This window comes from Pan troglodytes, chromosome 2 (assembly GCF_028858775.2).
Source record: "Pan troglodytes isolate AG18354 chromosome 2, NHGRI_mPanTro3-v2.0_pri, whole genome shotgun sequence".
Lineage (NCBI taxonomy): Eukaryota > Metazoa > Chordata > Mammalia > Primates > Hominidae > Pan > Pan troglodytes.
In genome coordinates, this window is record NC_086015.1 from 127,194,836 (window position 1) to 127,216,460 (window position 21,625).

Sequence of the window (21,625 nt, forward strand, 5' to 3'; positions counted from 1 at the left end):
CAATGACTTAATGTTTAATGGATACTCCTCAGCCTGGAGCTCAAGACATTCCACAACTGACCCAAATCTTCTAATTGTGTTTTCTTCATTTATTATTACCACCCCCTCCCCACCTCTATTTCAGTCAGGTTGGTCTACCACGGTACATCCTAATATACCAAATTCAACCAATCTCCACATTTTGATGATACTGACTTTCTAAGGGGGAAACATTTAAGGCTGTTCACAGGATTACCCAAATCCTATGTATTCATCCAAATGAAGTTCTCTTCTAGGTCCTCCTCTACTCTTGGCTTCCTTCTGTTCTAAAGTTCTATAAAACTCACTATCTATTCTATCCATATTGCTAGGTTCATATTCCATCTTGAAATTTAACCAAATTATTGCATGTTCCTATTTCAAGTCATGTGCATGTCTTTTATCAAATACTAAGCTTCTGCTGAAGGTCCCTGAAGAAATTTCTAGACTCATTTGTTTCTCGATCAAATTATTAGCCACTAATTAATTGAACACACAAGCGTTTAAAAATTTCCTTTGCATATAAGGATGGCTGTTCCATGTTAAGGGCCAAATAGGACTATCTTCTTGTATTACCATGTAATCTTAAGATTTTACTTTTGCATATGAATAAGTTAAATATTTGGGAGTAGACAGATGACACAATTTTTTTCCTTTTTTATTATTTTTTATTTCTGAACTTATTTGTTAAAGAGTTGTGGCCTATTACCTCCAAATAAGATGCCAATAAATTAATTGATGAATACTAAATAAAATTAAAGATGCTAATGGACTCTTGTGTGAAATAGTTTAGAATTCACTTAATAAATTTTTAGACTTAAATCTCTATCTGGAAAATCTGAACATATCAAAGAGACTACAGCTGGCTCCTTCAAACGCTGTAGCACTAACACCTAAAAAAAAAAAAAAAAAAAAAAAAAACCACCAAAAAAACAAAAAACACGAGGAGGTTCTGGGATTAGGAGAACACTACTTTAATGATAAAGCCTGTCCAAGTACTAAAGACAATTAGAGTAGGCAGGTGACCTGTACAAAGTATTAGTGATAACACAACATTCAGCTTCCTAAGAGTTAAAACGTGCTGCTTACATGAAGGGAGATGATATTGAGCTAAGAAGTCCTGGTATAGAGAAGCAGAGAGACCAACCTACTTCATATTATTTGTAAAATAGAGAATATTCTCAGCTAACATGCTGGAAAAAAAAACTCTTCCAAAAAGGCAGAATTACAATCAATGCCAAGATTTACAAATTCCATCATGTTTAAATATAAGGACAAAAATAAACATTTCTTATTTTTAAAAAACTCACAAATTTCCCCAACTATAGCTTATCTGTTAGCACTTCTTTATCAGTCTGACTATTCTTTAAAGGCCTTAAAACATGAATTTGGGATAAAAACAAATAAAAGTGACCAAGTTTTAAGAAGCCATATGTTAATTTTGGATGTTATCTATATATTTTTTAGACCAATCAATGTTTTTTAAGAGGTGTAGATACTGGTAACTTTTCTCTTTAAATAAATGTTTATATATTTCACCAACAACACTGGCCTGTGGCACACAGCATGTTTAATAAAAACACATTGCTATTAAAAAAAAGTATATGGAAACAGAAAAAAAAAAAAACCCCTCTAGTTTCAACAGAAAAACTTACATCCAGAGCTTCTTTTCCCATTATTTCTTAGGACAACCACAGAACTATTTCAACCTGTACCCTTAATCCAGCAGATACATCTTAATAAAAGAACTCTAATTGCTAAGTACTGAAATAAAACATTACTTACAATAATTTCCTAGTTATCTACAACTTTCTTCTTGTAGCAATTGTGAACTTAAGATGACTTGTTTTTATAAGCTCCTCAGTGTCAATATATCTTAACAATACATTTATTACTTGTACAATGTATTACTTCAAACATAATAACATAAAACATCATTTCACTAAAGAAAAATACACATTCAATATAGCCAAGTTCTAGTTTTAAAAAGAAGCACCTGATGAGTTTTCTTCTGAATTCATTTCTCCGGAAGACCAGTCCTTAAAGACTTCTGGAGTCTAGCTATGTTGGCATCTAATGCCGCAAGGCCATTTCTGAAGTCTTGTTCATCACGAGAAGTGAACGTTGAAAACGAAGAGATGCTCCAGTCAGACATCAAGTCAGAAGTGAAAACACTACCATCACAGACAGTATTGCCTTTCACTTGAAGGCTGTTGCTAAGACAACCTGATGGGCCATGACATGCAGTTTGTTCCTCTGGCTCCTTGGTGGCAGCAGGGATCTTACCAATTGCTTCCTTTATTTTCTTGAGGAGCTGTGTGTCCTTCATATCAGATGCTCTGGAAAGTTTTTCAGGTGCATCTTCTGCTTTCTTTGTTGAAGAGGAAGAGACTACAGGTGTACACAGTTTATTTTCTTTTCCAGAGACAGCAAGTCCACTGTTGCTGACTAGCTGTGTTGTAGCTGCTCTTATTTGTGGCTGAGGGGATAGTCTCTTAGAAAGTGGTGATTTCTTTTCAGGAGTGCTTCTAGCAAAAGGAATGTAAATTGTATTATCCAAATTATGCTCATCTTCTATTAAAGCCATAGTTTCACTCCCTTCATCAGAATCCTGTTTTGAAAGGGCAGAAATAATTCCAGGTGCAGATACTTCCTCCATGCCCCTAGTGTTACTATTTTGAGGGCCTCCGGAGGACAGAACATTTTCATAGGGTTTGTCTGGCTCTATGGTTTCCTCATTTTTAATTGTAGAAAGTGGCTCTGAATGTGTAAAACTGTAATTTGTTTCTAACTTATTTAGATAGCTCATTATGGAAGTGTGAGCAGGAGCTGGGTCATGTTGAAGTTGTTTATCATGAATGTTCAAGAGTGATTTGGTAAGATTATTCCCAGGCTTGCAGCGAGCACTGTCCACACTAAGATCGGAGAGAAGCTTTGCCATGCTAGTCTGTAAAGTTCTGTTAAGAAGAATTCAGAACGCTAATTATTATTTTTTACCTGTTTCTTTAATTCACTTATCTATACCTCCATCTTTAAAAAAAGGATTTGAGAGAAGTGTCTGGTTCTTAATATGAAAACAAGCAACTAGAAGCACAAAATCACAGAATGTGCTTTGGCAAGAGCATATAATAATTAAAATAACAATGATAAAATACATTGGTCTGTATCGAATCTATCACTATGTCTAAAAATAGAGGCTCAGAATTTTTTTTTAAGGTATGGAGATGTTTTACTCTTTTTTTTTTTTAATTGAGATAGAGTCTCATTCTGTCACCCAGGCTCGAGTGCAGTGGAATGATCTCAGCTCACTGAAACTTCTGCCTCCCAGGTTCAAGTGATCCTCTTGCCTCAGCCTCCCAAGTAGCTGGGATTACAGGTGAGCATCACCACGCCTGGCTAATTTTTGTATTTTTAGTAGAGACAGGGTTTCACCATGTTGGCCAGGCTGGTCTTGAACTCCTGGCCTCAAGTGATCTGCCTGCCTCAGCCTCCCAAAGTTCTGGGATTACAGGTATAAGCCACCATACCCAGCCGAGATGGTTTATTCTTGAGCAGCACTAGGTTCATTCTTGAGCAGCACTACAAATTGAGCCCTAGAGTAAAAAACTGGCCTCACAAAGGTAGGCTAAGATACAAAGGGAAACACACTATTCATTTGTTATGGATTCTGCTAGGAATTATTTCCCTTCATTATATATGTGTTTGTGTGTGTGTGTGTGTGTGTGTGTGTGGGGCACAATACTAGAAAAAAAGGATAGAGATAATTATCTGGCATAATAGGTATAAGCAACAGCTAGGTACCAGAAAGGTGTATAACGAAAACCACACAAGGTTTGAAGTTAGAAATGGAATCAAATCCCAGTGCCATCATTAGCTGTGATCTTGGGCAAATCATTTAACCTTTCTGAATCTCAAGTTCCTCAGCTGTAAAATGAAGATATTTCCGAACTACAATGAAGATTAAATAAGATAAAATAATAAGGTATAAAGTATTTAGCACGGTTTCAGTCTAAGTGGGTGTTTGTTTGTTTGATGGCAGCCTTTATTAGTAGTCCTATTAAGGCCAAATTTTTTTTTTTTTTTTTTTTTGAGATGGACTCTCACTCTATCACCCAGGCTGGAGTGCAGTGGGGCATGATCTCAGCTCACTGCAAGCTCTGCCTTCTGGGTTCACACCATTCTCCTGCCTCAGCCTCTTGAGTAGCCGGGACTACAGGCGCCCTCCACCACGCAGGGCTAATTTTTCTGTATTTTTTAGTAGAGACGGAGTTTCACTGTGTTAGCCGGGATGGTCTCGATCTCCTGACCTCGTGATCCACCCGCCTCGGCCTCCCAAAGTGCTGGAATTACAGGCGTGAGCCACCACGCCCAGCCTAAAGCCATTTTATACTAAGACTTTAGTCTATTTAAATTGAATTATATATGGTCTCAAAAATCAATGAGGGCTGGGCATGGTGGCTCATGCCTGTAATCCCAGCACTTTGGGAGGCTGTGGCAGGCAGATCACCTGAGGTCAGGAGTTCGAGACCAGCCTGGCCAACATGGTGAAAACCCATCTCTACTAAAAAATACAAAAATTAGCTGGGCATGGTGATGTGCGCCTGTGATCCCAGCTGCTCGGCAGGCTGAGGCATGAGAATTGCTTGAACCCAGGAGGCAGAGGGTGCAGTAAGCCAAGATCACTCCAGCGCACTCCAGCCTGGGCAACAGGGTGAAACTCCATCTCAACCAAAAAAAAAAAAAAAAAAAAACAAAAAACAAAAAAACCCAAAAAACCAATTTAAACAAAGATATAAAGGACATCAACAGGTAACTAACAAAAAAATACCACTAGCCAATAAGCATGCTTTAAGAGTTCAACTTTTAATCAAATAAATTCAAAATTTAAAAATGATTTTTTTTTGCTTATCAAATTAGCATAGTAAAATAAGAATAATACCCACTGTTAGAGAAGCCTGGAGAGGCAGGTGCTACTGGTGGGAGTGTACAGTGGTATAACTCTTCCGTAGAGCAAACTGCCAATACATTTCAAAAGCCTTAAAACTTTGTGTGTCTCACACTCTTTGGCCCACCAATTTATACTTATAAAAATATCCTACTGGTCTACACAGAGGTTGTACCCAAAGATATATTAATAAATATATTAGTTATAATATAAAATAGATGGACATATATATCTTTATCTTCAAAAAAGTGAACTGGTTCAGGTAAAATTATGGTATAACTGCATCATAGCTCCTAATTATAGTCATGTTGTAAAGCATATTTATTGATAGGAAAATGTTCATTACATAAGGTTAAATTAAGAAAAGCAGGCCATAAATAATCTAGACTCAATATTTTTCTAAAAAGTAGTCACACACATAAACATAAAATGCTAAAAAGAAATCTCTATACTAAACAGTCAGTGGTGATTATATCTCTGTATATAGGATAAATTATTTTCTCCTACAAAACTAAAAACAAATTTTTTCCAACTTGGCTTACACTGTCCTCTTAAACACGCTGTATTTTGACTTCTAATTGTTCTTCAAATGGCAATGGCTCCTGCTATTTCTTCTAATATCTCTATTTTTAAAAAATGCCTTTTTCTAGGTTATGAGGAGAGTGACATCTCTTTTAATAAGTCTTAAAAATCTCCAGCAAGATGGTGGAATAAGAGTTTCCTGGCTCTGGTCCCCCTCATAGAAATTGAACTAGCGACTATCCACAGACAAGTACACCTTCATGAATATCCCAGAACTCAGGAGTGAGCTGAGACACTCTCTTGGATCACAGAACTGAGAAAAGCTGCATTACAGGGTTAAAAGGAACAGTTTCACCCCTTTCCAAGCCAGTTAAGTACCACACAGAGAGGAGTCCCCTGGGCCTACAGTTTCTACCACAGAAAAAGAAAGCTGGAGGTGAATACTCAACTTCCCTGGCATTCTGGGATGCTTCTCAGGAAGCCCACTTCTGTATTACCCCATTTGTTCCTACAGGGCTAGAACACTTGGGGTTAGCGAAAAACAAAGAAGGGGGATACGGCTCATAGTGGCTACAGCACAGATCTTGGCAATGACTCTGCACTCCTGCCAGTGGAAGCATCAGACCAGAGAGACCAGTCAATAGCACTGCTTTGCAGAAAGCACAGTTGACAGGTGTGCCAGGGCCGAGTCCCTACCACTATCACACCCAAGCCTTCCCCAACCCTTAAGCAGAGTCTCAATTCTCTGCTTAAAGTTTTCCTAGGCCAGGAGGCAAGTATGCGGTGGCACCTAAGTGTTGAAGAGAGCATCTGGTCCCATAAGAACTGAGAGGGCGAGCGGTAACCCCATGCAGCCTCAGTACTCTGCTTATGGCTTCCCCAGACCCAGAGGCAAGTGCACATTAGCATAAATCTGTGGAGGTCGGCATCTGGCCCTGCCAGACTTTAGTGACCCTACCTAACTTCACAGCTGTACATATAGTTTCCTGAGGCCAGGAGGCAAAACTGCATCCCTGCATATCTGCAGAACACAGTTAACTGGCCCTGCTCAACCTTAGCAGTTAAGCAGTGACTCCACTCAGCTTTGAAGTCCAGCCTGAGGTTTTGCCCAGGCCCAGGCAGGGAGGCAAACCTGTGACTGCATACTGTGGAGCAATCTCCAGCCCTGCCTGTCACGAGTGGCTGGGCAGCAAACCCAGCAACACTGAAGCCCAGCCTGCAACCCTGCCCAATTAGATTCTAAACAGCAGTAGCACTCAGCCAGGGAATACAGCCTGCAACCCTGCCCAATCAAAGGTGATTGCAGAGCCCAGCAGGCAGCTCCACCTGACCTTGGAACCCAGTCAGTGGCCTCACTGGTTGACGGAGCACAGCCATTGGTTTCACAAGACCATGGAGTACAGCCAATAGCTCCACTGACCTCAAAGCACAGGTAGCAGCCCAGTTAGAGAACCCAACAGCAAGGTCTGCCTGCCTATAGTCACTACCAGATGGCCAATCCAGAATCCCAGGCTAGACTAAATAGTGAAGGTCTATCCCCTTCACCTCAAGTGAGAGGTGGGGTAGGGCATAACACTTGCAAAACTGGAAGAGGTGGCCACTTCTTCAAGTGCATAGACACCAATGCAAGGATACAAGGATTACGAAGAATCAGAAAAATGACACCACTAAAAGAAATAAAGCACCAATAATGGACTCTAAAGAAATGAGAGACAAAGAATTGAGAATAATCTTCTCTTTAAAATGTTCAGGGAACTACAAGAAAATATAGATAAAAAATTAAATGAAATTTGGAAAATAATTAACAAACAAAACAATAAGTTTGACAAAGAAATAGAAACAAATTTTAAAAATCAAATAGATATCTTAGAGATAAAAAACACAGTATCTAAACTGAAAAATTCAATCAAATACTTCAATAGTATACTTGATCAAGCAGAGAAATTAGTGAGCCTGAAAAGAGGACATTTAAAATTATCCAGTCAGAAGAGGAAATAAATCAAGAATGAAAAAGAATGAAGAAAGCCTACAGGTATTATGAGATACCATCTGAGAAACAGGAGTGCCTGAAGGAGAAGAGAGAGAAAAATGACCAGAAAGCATATTTAGGAAAATAATGGCTGAAAATTCTCCAAATCTAGGGAAAGACACCAACATTCAGGTACAGGACGCTCAGAGGTCTCCAATCCAATTTAACCCAAAGAGAAGTTCACCCAGACACACCATAACTGAACTGCTAAAATTCAAAGATAACTGTTAAAATTCAAAGCAGTGACAGATAAGAAACATCACACACTAGGGAGCCCCAATATGGCTAACAGTGGACTTCTTAACAAAAACAACCTGTCAACCAAGAATACTTTATCCAGCAAAACTGTCCAGAAATGAGGGAGAAATAAAAACTTTCCCAGACAAATGCTAAGGGAGTTCATCATCAGTAGGCCTATCTTACAAGAATTGCTAAAACAAGTTCTTTAAGCTGAAGTAAAAGATCACTAATAAATACCATGAAACACATGCAATTATAAAACTCAATGGTATAATAGGTAATCATATTCTGAATACTCTAGTACCTTAATGGTGGTATGTAAAGCAATTTTATCCTAACATGAGGGTTAAAAGACAAAACTATTAAAAACAACTATAGTTACAGGATATAAATTAGAAAAAGATGTAAATTTTGAAATCAAAATCATAAAATGTGGAAGAGGGGAGTAAAAGTGTAGTTTTTGTATGTGATTAAAGTTATTATCAGCTTAAAATAGCCTAAGTATAAGATGTTTTATGTAAACCTCAGGGTAACCACAAAGCAAAAACCTACAGAATTTGCACAAAACATGAAAAGGATTCAAAGCATACCATTACAGAAAACCATCAAACCACAAAGGAAGGCAACAGAGGGAGAAAAAAAGGATCTACAAAACAATTACAAAATAAATTACAAAATGGCAGTAGCAAGTCCTTGCTTATCAACAATTACCTTGAATGTAAATAGAGTAAATTCTCTAATCAAAAGACAGAGTGGGTGAATGAATCAAAAACTGTATGCTGCTTACACGAGGCTCACTCTAAGGTAAAGCACACACATAGACAGAAAGTGAAGAGATGGAAAAATATATTCCATAGGAAAGGAAACGAAGAAAGCAGGGGTAGCTATACTCATATCAGACAAAACAGACTTTAAGTCAAAAACTGTAAAAAGAAGCAAAGAAGGTCACTATATAATGATAAAGGCGTCAATCTGCAATTGTAAGAATATATGCACCCAACACTGGAGCAACTAAATAATAAAGCAACTATTAAATGATCTGAAGGGAGAGACAGACTGAGTGGGGGATTTCAGTACCCGGCTCTCAACACTGTACAGATCTTTTAGATAGAAAATCAATAAGGAAACATTGGTCTCAAATTACACTTTAGACCAGGGGTGTCCAAGCTTTTGGCTTCCCTGGGCCACACTGGAAGAATTGTCTTGGGCCACACATAAAATACATTAACACTAACGACAGCTGATGAGCTTAAAAATTTGTCAAAAAAAAAAAATCTCATAATGTTTTAAGAAAGTTTATGAATTTGTGTTGAGCCACATTCAAACCCATCCTGGGCTGCATGTGGCTCAGGGGCCATCAGTTGGACAAGCTTGGTTTAGACCAAATAGATCTCATAGACATAATATAGAACATTCCATCCTACAGCAACAGAGTACACATTCTTCTCTTGTGCACACAGAACATTCTTCAGGATAGATCATGTTAGACCACAAAATAAGTCTTAACAAATTTAAGGAGACTAGAATCATATCAAGCATCTTCTGAGTCTAACGGCATGAAACTAGGAATCAATAACAAGAGAAATTTTGGGAAATTCACAAACGTGGAAATTAAGCAACATGCTGCTGAACAACCAATGAGACAAAGAAGAAATTAAAAGGGTAATAAAATAATACCTTGAGACAAACAAAAACGAAAACAAAATATGACAACATTTATGGGATGCAGCAAAAGCAATTCTAAGAGGGAAATTTATAGCAATAAACATATATCAAAAAAGAAAGCTCTCAAATAATCTAATATTACATCTTAAGGAACTAGGAAAAGGAGAACAAATTAAGCCCAAAATTAGCAGAAGGAAGAAATCACAAAAGATCAGAGCAAGAAATATATGAAATAGAGACTAGAAAAACAATAGGAAAAATTCAGCAAAACTGAGTTTGTTTTTTTGGGAGAAATAAACAAAATTGACAAACCCTTAGCTAGACTAAGAAAAGGAGAGAGAAGACTTAAATGAATCAGAAATAAAAGGAGATATTACAACTGATAACACAGCAATGCAAAGAATCATAAGAAGTTACTATGAGCAATTATACACCAACAAATTAGATAACCCAGAAGAAATGGATAAATTCCTATACAGACACAACTTAACCAAACCTGAATCATGAAGGAATAGAAAGTCTGAGCAGACCAATAATGAGTAAGGATCTTAAGTGTTCTTAATAAAGTCTCCCACCAAAGAAAAGCCCAGGACAAGACAGCTTTATAGCTGAATTCTAACCAACACTTAAAGAACATTTAAAGAAGGATTGAGAATACCAACCCTTCTCAAACTCTTCCAAACATTCAAAGTGCAGGGAATTTTTCCAAACTTGTTTTACATAGAAAACACTGAACAAGGCCAAGTGTTCTTGTTGAACACTTGAAAACACTGTTCAAGGCCAATATGACTCTGATAACAAAGCCAGAAAAGAACACTACAAGAAAAGAAAACTACGGGTCAATATCTCTGATGAACACAGACTTAAAAAACCCTCAACAAAATACTAGCAAACCAAATTCAACAATAAATTAAAAGAATTATTCAACACAATTAAAGGGGATTTACATTTGAGATGCAAGGATGGTTCAATGTATAAAACCGATGAATGTGATATACCACATTAACAGAATGAAGAATTTAAAACTATATGATCATCGCAAAAGATGCAGAAAATGCACTTGATAAATTTCAACACTCTTTCATGAAAAAACTCTCAAAAGATTCCGTATAGAAGGAATGTACCTTAACACAACAAAGGCCATATATATGACAAACCCATAGTTAACATCATACTCAGTGATGAAAAGTTGAAAGTTTTTCCTCTAAGATCAAGAGTAAGGTAAGAAGGCCCACTCTCACCACTTCTTTTCAACATATTACTGGAACTCTTACCCAGAGTAATTACGCAAGAGAAAAAAAGTAGAAGATAATAAGAAAGGAAGAAATGAAATTGTCTGTTTGCTGACACGATTTTATACACAGAAAATCCTAAACACCAAAAAACTGTTTTGCTTATAAACTCAGTAAAGTTGCAGGATACAAAATCAACATAAAAAATCAGTATCATTTCTATACACTCACAACAAACTACCCAAAAGAAATTAAGAAAAACAAGCAACAAAAAACAAAGTAAAATACTTCAGTGAAAATTTAACAAAGGAGGTGAACAATACACATATATTATTAGTATTTACTAAATATATATATATATTATTAGTATATACTAAAAACTATGAAACACTGATAAAAGAAATTGAAGAAAACACAAATAAATGGAAGGCTACCCTGTGCTCATGATTGGAAGAAATAATATTGTTGGAATATTCATGCTACCCAAAATGACCTATAAATTCAACAGAATTCCTATCAAAATTCCAGTGTCATTTTTCACAGAAATAGAATAAACTATCCTAAAATTCATACAGAATCATTAAAAAAAAAAAAACCCTTGAAAAGCCAAAAATATCTTAAGTAAAAAGAACAAAGCTGGGGGCACCACATTCCCTGATTTCAAAATATATTAAAGGAATTGAAATCAAAACGGCATGAACTGGCATAAAAACAGACATGCTGATCAATGGAACAGGACATAAATAAATCCATGTATTTATGGCCAATTGATTTTTCACAAAGGTGACAAGAAAACAAAATGAGGAAAAGTCTCTTCAACAAATAGTGATGGGAAAACTGGAGATCCACATACAGAAGAATGGAATTGGATTCTTATTTCACAATGCATACAAAAATATACTAAAAATGGATTAAAGATTTAAATACAAGACCTGAAACTGTAAAACTACCAGAAAAAAACATGAGGGAAAAGCTCCATGACACTGGTCCAGGCAATAATTTTTTAGATATGACCTTGAAAGCACAGGTATCACAAACAAAAATAGACAAATGAAATCGTATCAAACTAAAAGGCTTTTGCACAGCAAGGGGAACAATCTAACAGAGTGAAGAGACAAGCCATGGTGTGGCAGAAATATTTGCAAACCGTACGTGATAAGGGGTTAATATTCAAAATATGTAAGGGACTCATGCAACTCAATAGCAAAAAAACAAATAATTTAAAAATGGGCAAAGGACATTTCTCCATTTAAATGGCCAACATGTCTAAGAAAAAATGCTCAACATTAGGGAAATGCAAATTAAAACCACAATGAGATATCATCTCACACCTGTCAGAATGGCTACTACAAAAAAGATGAAAGCTAACAAGTGTTGATGAAGATGTGGAGAAAAGGAAACCCTTGTATACTGTTGGTAGGAATGTAAATTAGTATAGACACAATGGGAAACAGTACGGAAGCTCCTCAAAAATGTATAAATAGAATTACCATATGATTCAGCAATCCCATGTCTATGTACATATACATATATATATATACACACACATATATATGTATACATATACACACACACACACACACATCTATCTATACACACACACCCAGAGTATGGGCATTGTAGCATTATTCACAACAGCCAAGATATGGAATAAACCTAAGTTTCCTTCAGTGAATGAATGATTATTTCTTTATAGAAAACGTGGCATATAAACATATTGGAATACTACTCAGCCTTAAAAAAAAAACAAAAAAAAAACCCCAGGAAATGGTGTCATTTGCAACATGAATGAACCTGGAGGACATCCATATGTTAAGTGAAATAAGCCAGGAACAGAAAGACAAATACTGCATGACCTCACTTATATATGGAATATAAAAAAGTTGAACTCATAGAAGCAGAGAGTAGAATAGTGGTTACCGGAGACTGGGGTTGTGGTGGATGTAAGGTAGGGTATGGGAAATGGGGAGATGTTAGTCAAAGGGTACAAAGTTTCAGTTACATAGAAGGAATAAGTTTGTGGGTTCTATTGAACAGTAGGGTGACTATACTTTTTTTTTTTAGATGGAGTTTTGTTCTGTTGCCCAAGCTGGAGTACAGTGGTGCAATCTCAGCTCACCGCAACCTCTGCCTCCTGGGTTCAAGTCATACTCCTGCCTCAGCCTTCCGAGTAGCTGGGATTACAGGCACCTGCTACCATGCCCAGGTCATTTTTGTATTTTTAGTAGAGACAGGGTTTTACCATGTTGGCCAGGCTGGTCTCAAACTCCTGACCTCAGGTGATCTGCCCACCTTGGCCTCCCAAAGTGTTAGGATTACAGGCGGAAGCCACCACGTCCAGCCTAGGGTGATTATACTTAATAATAATCCAACATTGCTAAAAAAGTAAATTCCAAATGTCTCACTCCAAAATACAATAAGTGAGATGATGGACATTTAATCAGCTTGATTTAGTTATTTCACCTTGTTTACATATACCAAAACATCACTGTACCCCATAAATATAGTTAAGATGGTATTAATTTGTCAATTATGATATTAAAAGAAGCTAATGAGTTGTTACTACAACACAAAAATATGCTGGAGAAACATATCTTTGAAGGAATGCTGTAATGAATAATGACCCACTAATTAATTTGATCAGACTGCATACCGAAATTTTTATTTTTGTTTATTTTCAGTAAAGGAATACTTATATTGAGGTTTCTTTCCAGTTTAAAAAAAAACATTACTGTTGCTATAGATAAAATCAGAGATAAAGAAAGGAAGGGACATTTAAAAAAGCTTAATTTCTGGAAATTAGTAGCAATTACTAATCTTCTGATGTATAAACAGAATATGACTCACCATTGTCTCTGAAATTAAAAATCTCTGTAAGAAATATGAAAACGTTAAAATTTTAAAGGAAGGAATATGAGCACCTAAACTGTGACAAGTGGATATATTGATGTTTCTATTATACATAATTCAGCTAAAGACACTGATTTTTAATACTTAGAAAATTGGCACATTTTCATAACAAATGCAGGGTTCTTTCTAGGCTACTTACAAAAATATATTAATTTAAATAACTATGAGTACTTGTAAGAATGCTCTTTGAAACTATTCACTATTTACTTAAATAATGTTATATATTATTTAATTTATATATTTTAAATATAAATATTATTTAAATTAATATTTAAAATATTAATTTTCCTCACATTTTAATGGTTTTATAACATGTTGTAGTAAGATCTGAAAAAAAAGTGACACAGGCACATTTAAAATCATTAAAGGTTGGAGAAGGAAAAGAAAGAGGGTTTGTGGTATTTCTTTAGACCTTGTACATGTACCTTTCAGTCCCATTACTCCTCCCCCAAAGTCTGAGAAAGGCATTCAGAAATTTTACAAAATCTCTTTTCGGAGATTATTTAAAACACACATACAAAAACCATATGCCTATCTGACTAAGGTGACTATGGGAAGAGTGAAGGAGTAGAAGAGCATGTAGATTAATCTGTACTGTCGGATGCTGGTGCTTTACACTCTAACGTCCAAAGTAAAATTAAAATGGTCACAGCAACCCACTTATAGTACTAGAGATGTTCCTAACCAATTGAATTGCATAGGGTGTCATCAAAGAAATTATAAATCAACAATGTGGATGAATTTAGATATAATTAAGCTCAGAGACTTTTTTGTTTTGTTTTAATGTAAAGAACAAAACAATGGCTGGGTGTGCTGGTAATCCCAGCACTTTGGGAGGCCAAGGTGGGAGAACTGCTTGAGCCTAGAAGTTCAAGACCAGCTGGGGCAACATGGCAAGACCTCGTCTCTACTAAAAGTAAAAAAAAAAAAAAAAAAAAAAAAAGCTGGGCACAGTGGCATGTGCCTGTGGTCCCAGCTACTTGGGAGCCTGAAGTGGGAAGATTGCATGAGCCAGGGAGGTTGAGGCGGTACTGAGCTGTGATCGCACCACTGGACTCCAGCTTGGGTGACAAAGCGAGATTCTGCCTCAAAACAAAAAAAAGTATAAAACTGACATCAATGAACGTACTTAGAATTTTGAAGCTGTTACTAAATCTTTAGAAAATGTAGGGATAGTGCTAAACTCTACATGAGATACTGTGCTAAGCCTTCCCATCATGTTTTTACAATCATTCATAAGAGTGCAGTCAATCTGACAGGTGAGCTAGTAGTCATGAGGCAGGATTTATGCCCAGCATAAAAACGTGCTTAACAAAAATGTAAAAAACTGATAGGAAAATTCTTTAGTCTTACGAAAAGGAGAGCAAAAGTCTGTATCTAATATTCTAGACAGGGCCTTTTATAAAGGCAAATAGTAAGCAAGAATTAATGAACTTTTTCAGTTCCTATACTTCTATGTTAGATAAATGTTAAGGAAAAAAAAAGGCTCCAATTACATTTTTTCATTCTGAATAAACAATGGAAAAGGCAGACTGCATGTTATTTTGAAAGAATGAGCAGGTACAAAAGTATCTCCTACACAGGTAGAAGAATCCCTCAATAATGGAGCATCTTTATTCAGAGAAAAGCTGTCCTCTTTAAAACAGAAAGCAAAGCTGAAGACAGAATCCAAAATCCTGGCTCTGGTCCTAGTTCAGACACTAGCTGTGAAAGTCAGGTAAGTCCCTTTTTTCTTTGGGCTTCCATTTCTACTAATTTCTAGAAAAGTTATACTGTTACTCTGAAAGATTTTTCTTATGTTTTTGTTACCAATTTTCTTAGTAAATGCATTGCATATGTTGAATAGTATTGTCAACATGTGCAATGCATTTACTTAAAAAAAGACGTATCAGGCCTGGCACGGTGGCTCACGCTGGTAATCCCAGCACTTTGGGAGGCTGAGGCTGGTGGATCATGAAGTCAGGAGATAGAGACCATCCTGGCTAACACAGTGAAACCCAGTCTCTACTAAAAAAAAAAAAAAAAAAAAAAAAAAAAATAGCTGGGCGTGGTAGAGGGCACCTGTAGTCCCAGCTACTGGGGAGGCTGAGGCAGGAGAATGGCGTGAACACAGGAGGCGGAGCTTGCAGTGAGCCAAGATAGCGCCACTGCACTCCAGCCTGGGCGACAGAGCGAGACTATGTCTCAAAGAAAAAAAATAAATAAATAAAAAAGATGTATCCCTACATATGTCAGTAAAGCACTAGAATAAGCTCTTCACTTGTCAATGTGGATATTTAGCAACTAAAAATAATTGAATATTTTTATGTATGCTTCACACATATATATTTGGAACATAATACAAAATTAATGTTTGTTGAATAAACAAACGAATCCATCCATTCATCCATCTACCTCCCAGGTAAAAAAATCATAAGGTTTACTTAGGCTAAATCAGGCATGGAGTTGTTACCATGGCTAAAGCCACTCCATGTGCAAGAGGAACATCTGGCTAGAAATTAAAAGATGTGAGTTCTAGTCCCAGCTCTGTTATTAACATTCTACTAATACTTAATTTGTGTGGCCTCAGTTTGCCCATCTATGAAAATGCAGATACTAAAATCTTCCCTCCACAGATGAGGACAAATAAAATGACATAGGAAAGACAGAACTTTGAAAAAAATCAAAGTACTTTATAAATAAAAGATATCAGCTTGTGATTTCATATCCATAAAGAAGCTGAATTTAGCAGTATGACAAAAAAGATTGTGAGAAGGAAAGAAAACTACCAGAGAACTACATCCTCCGCTTCATCGGATTTTCTGCTTGGGGCTAAGAGTTGCCCCTTAGAATGAAGCAGATGCTCATAGTAACTCCTAAGCAAACTCTCATGGCACTTGACCATGCTGACTCACTATTTTTTTCTTTTCTTCCTTTTTCTTTTCTAAACAGACTGTATACCATATATAACTTTTACAAAATAACAGTTTATTGAGATATTATTTTAATATATTTATTTATTATTTTTTTGAGACAGGGTCTTACTCTGTCGCCCAGGTTGGAGTGCAGTGGCATGATAGTGGCTCACCGCAGCTTCCACCTCCTGGGCTCCTCCCACTTCTGCCTCTCGAGTAGCTGGGACTACAGGCATGCACCACCACGCACAGCTAACTTTGGTATTTTTTGTAGAGACAGGGTTTTGCTGTGTTGCCCAGGCTGGTCTCGAGCTCCTGGGCCCAGGCGATCCACCCACCTCGGCCTCCCAAAGTGCTGGGGTTACAGGCATGAGGCCCTGCACCCAACAGATATAATTTACATACCACAAAATCTACTCCTTTTAAGTGCAAAATTTGGTGGTTATTAGTATATTCATAGAGTTGAGAACTGTCACCACTATCTAATTTCAGAACATCTGCATCACTCCTAAATGAAACTACCCATTAGCAGTCATTTCCCATTCTACACCCCTGGGTTCCTCCAGCCCCTGGCAACTACTAATCTACTTTGTGTCTCTGTGAATCTGCCTATTCTGGACATTTCGTATAAATGGAATCACACCATATGTGGCCTTTTGTTACTGGTTTCTCTTAGTATAAATACTTGACACTAACAAAATTCTCACCACAAAATTATTCCTTAGAAAAAAGGAAACATTCCTTGGGATACCTTACAAAGACTTCCATAAGAAGGGACATTCTATTACTTTATTTTGAATAAGACTGGTATAAGCCAATATTCAGAACCTCTGACTAGAACCTAATCAATTATAATTCTATGATTACAAAAAATGTCTTGCTTTTGCCATTGTTAAATAAAAGTTTGAATGCAAATATCCTATGAAATATAAACGTGGAAAAAGGGCAATATTTCCATGTGAACAGATAATTTCAAATGCATTTATAAAACTAAATTAATAAATTAAATGTTATATATTACTGTTTCATTTGCTTCCCTACAAGTTTATCATTCAAAATGAGGGGGGAAGTTTAAAATTCAAAATCGATCTGTTCATTGGAAACACAAGGAAGATTATTTTATATTCAAGATTATTTTATATTTGGAACTTCTAGGATCATTCGAAGACAAAGTCAGATCTGCAGATCTTTAGGCCTAAGATAACTGACTTCTCGCCTAGAACTTTAAAAAGCAGTTGAGAATCCAATTCTTAGCAAATATCTCAAAAGAAAACTGAATTTTGTAAGTGAATATCATAGAAAAATTGAGTGAGGTAATTTTATTTTAGAAAAATACTGTTAGGGAATGAAGTGATCTCAAGGGGTACTGCCAACTCACTCATTTAACTGATGAAATAATGCTGAAAGAGGCTGACTTGCCCAAGATCATATGGCATGAAGGCTTACCATGCTAAGTGCTTTTCATGAATGATTTCTTAGTTTCCCATGACAACTCTATTCATGTCCCTACTTTACAGCTGAGGTTTAGAGAAGTTAAATGGCTTGCTCAAAGTTACTCAGCTAATATGTGGCAGAGCTGGGATTCCAGTCAGATCTCTCTAGCTTCAGAACCAGAGGGCTCAATGGTGTTGCTATACAAGTCTTCAGCTTCTCATCAGGACCCCCTGCCCAGAATCACACAGTTTTAAAAAAACATTTCGCCAGGTTTGAAATTTCTAAACTAATTTAATTGGAACAGAAGAAAACATCATTAGAAATTAGCAAAAACATTGGCAAAATAAGAGAAAAAGATATGGGTGAGAAAACAGGTCTAACATTATTTTGAAGTTTATAAAAACATCTAAAAATAAAAAAGGCATGAGTTATTCAAAGGAAGTCAATTTTACCTGGTTAATTCTCTTAGTCGAGTCACCTCAGCATCACGCTGACGTAATGTTATCCCCAATATCTGGTTTTCCTTTTCAGCAGTTTCTAACTTAAACTGGGAGCTTTTCACATTGACTAGGGCTTCCTCCAATTCTAAAACAGCAAAAGTTTCAGTTTCCTTATTCCTTTTAAAAGATGTGACCATAACTACTGTCTAAATACGTACCAATTTTTATTCTTGTTATCTCAATATCATATTGCTGTTTATTTTCAAGTATAGTTTGATCTTTGTCTTTAAATATACTACTAAATTTTTTGTTTTCATCTTTCTGATTTTCAATCACTTTTAACAGCTCTTCATTTTTACTCTGCAGTAATTCCTGGCTCTTTAGCGACTCCTCCAATTGATTTTGCAGTGACATATTCAATGACTGAAGAGAAAACACTGTAAGACAAAATGGATCAAATAGTTGTTTCCCAAACCTAAAAAGTACAAACTTGGAAAATACCTGTTTCTTAAAAAAAAAAAAAAAAAAAGGCCTGAAATTTATTAATTTTGTTTAACGATTAATTGCATGAGCAGTTCTACATAAATACTACATATATTTTTAAAAATGATTGGCAGAAGTCATACCTTTCTTTTCCAGTTGACATTTTAAGCATTAATTTTTTAAACCCTTTTAAAAGAAAGAATACATAATCCTTTTAAAAAGAATAATACATGTACAAAGTTAAAAAATTCAAACACCACAGAATGTCAATGATTCTCAATGAAGAATCTCCCTTCCACTCCTCCTCTCTGTCCCCAGAGACAATCAGTATTAATTTTGGTATCTTTCGTGAAAACACTTTTGCATATGGTATTAATTACACTACATACACACACATACTATACACAATTTCTAACTTTGCCTTTTTTTCCCATAAGACTGTTGTATACAAACACATAGATCTATCACGTTCTTTTTCATGGCGATAAAAGTATATGGCACCATGTATTGAGCAAATACATGCTCAGCGAATGCTTACTATGTGTGAGGTATTGTATTAGAATCTGAATATACAGAGATGAACAACACAGACGTGGTCCCTGTTCTCACAGAGCTGATAACAAACAAGTAATTATACACAGTAATGATCTCAAAGAAACAATAAGATAAATGATCAGATAATATAAATAAGAGAAGCTATTTAAAGTGGCAACTACTGATCTCCCCACCTGTCCTCTAGGCCTCCTCTCTCCTACCCTCTCCCTTTCCTCACCTTTGGTTAACAGTGGAGACACAGTGATAATTTCTGAATCACTCTGGTGAAACTGAACACTTTTATAAAGTGCTCATTCTGTTGGGTAATCATATTTTTTTCTTAATGATTTATAAGATATATTTATATATTAAGAAGATTAAGCCTTCATCATGTCATGTATTGTTTCTCCATTTTGCTTATGTTTTGAATGTATTTATAATTTTGCTATGTAGAAACTGAAAAAGTTTTCTGGGGACATATTTTATCAATCTGTTCCTCTGTGGCATTTGAGTCTTTGTCAGGCTTAGGAAAAGTTCCCCTCCAAAAAAATAAAAAAATAAAAATTCTTATCTTTTCTTCTGGTACTATTATAGTTTCTTTATTAAGCTCTGTGATCATTAAGGACAATTTGGCAATATCTGTCACAATTGCAACTGTATATACCCTTTGGCTCAACAATTCTGCTGCTATAAATCTATCCTACAAAAATGCTGGCCAGGCGTGGTGGCTCATTGTCTGTAATCCCACACCTTGGGAGGCCGAGGTGAGTGGATCACTTGAGGTCAGGAGTTCAAGACCAGCCTGGCCAACATGATGAAACCCTGTCTCTAATAAAAATACAAAAATTAGACAGGCGTGGTGGCAGGCGCCTATAATCCCAGATACTTGAGAGGCTGAGGGAAGAGAATCACTTGAACCTTGGAGGCAGAGGTTGAAGTGAGACACGATCGCACCACTGCACTCCAGCCTGGGCCACAGAGTGACGCCGTCGCAAAACAAACAAACAAACAAACAAACAAAAAAAGCTGACATATATGCACAAAGACATATACAAAGATTTTCACTGCAATGTTGTTCGCACTGGGAAAAAAGGGGAAAGTACTATTAGCAAAGGACCATATTATGGTAGACCTGGATAAGCAGAATACCCAAGTAATTCTTAAAGAGAAAGATGCATAATTATGTATTTTGATAGACAAAAGTGTCCACTATATGTTAAGTGAATAAACAGAAGCTGTGGAAAAGTATGTACAGTGTGATCTCATTTTTAAAAAAGTACATATATAGTTCTATTTGTGCCTGGCACACAGTAGGTATTCAGTAAGTATTTGTTAAATAAATCAATTATATATGAAGAGAAGATATGTAAAAGGAAACACACTCCTGTATTTCAAAACAAACAAACAAAAAAAGGTGTATATTATTGGGAAGTGATAGCATCTTTTATTTTCTTATGTTTCTACAATATTTTAAATTTATCCCCTCAAGGTAATTACAAAAGCTCAATTCTTTATCAACATTTCCAGAGCCACAAATAATTTATCAATCCTTAAAGTTCTTTTACCTACATTCAAGGTTGCAATCCACAGCACCAGATGGTTTTTGAGTTTTCTGTTGTTCTCTGAGTTGCTGGTTTAAAATTCTCAACTGCCTAAAGAAATAATGAAGAACTATGAATGCAAGCATACCAAGCCAATTTAATAGTATACATGTGATAGCCTATCAAAAAAGATAAAACATAAACCCACTAAGACAGCAGAAGTCCATCTCATCCCCAAAAGACAAAAACTAAATAAACAAAACAAAAACAAAACCATACTACTATTATTATGAGGCCTGAGATAATTTTTAAGGTTGCCTGAAACAACATAAAACCTCCCATCATGGGCCAGGCATGGTGGCTCACGCCTGTAATCCCAGCACTTTGGGAGGTCGAGGTGGGCGGATCACCTGAGGTCAGGAGTTTGAGACTAGCCTGGCCAACATGACGAAACCCCATCTCTACTAAAAACACAAAAATTAGCTGGGCGTGGTGGCGCGTGCCTGTAATCCCAGCTACTTGGGAGGCTGAGGCAGGAGAATTGCTTGAACCTGGGAGGTGTAGGTTGCAGTGAGCGAGACCGCACCACTGCATTCCAGCCTGGCGAAAGAGTGAGACTCTGCCTCAAAAAAAAAAAAAAAAAAAAAAAAAAAAAAACCCTCATGAGGAAAGTGTTAATTTCTCTTTTTTGTCTCTTCAGTGATTTGTTGTTTTTTTTCTATTTCTTTCCTTTTCTAT

General features: G+C 36.3%; 1 protein-coding gene across 18 annotated transcripts in view; it reads right to left on the reverse strand.

The window, feature by feature from the left end:
• Positions 1 to 976: 976 nt before the first annotated feature.
• Positions 977 to 21,625, reverse strand: part of CCDC14 (coiled-coil domain containing 14) — a 47,784-nt gene continuing 27,135 nt past the window's right edge. For all 18 annotated transcript variants that reach the window (XM_063806197.1, XM_016941772.4, XM_016941771.4 and 15 more), the window contains 4 exons: positions 20,916 to 20,998; positions 18,548 to 18,766; positions 18,342 to 18,474; positions 977 to 2,975 (listed from right to left, as the gene is read on the reverse strand). In XM_063806197.1, the coding sequence (XP_063662267.1) occupies positions 2,036 to 2,975; positions 18,342 to 18,474; positions 18,548 to 18,766; positions 20,916 to 20,998 (1,375 nt within the window). In that variant the 3' untranslated portion in view covers positions 977 to 2,035. The remainder of the gene's footprint in view (positions 2,976 to 18,341; positions 18,475 to 18,547; positions 18,767 to 20,915; positions 20,999 to 21,625) is intronic.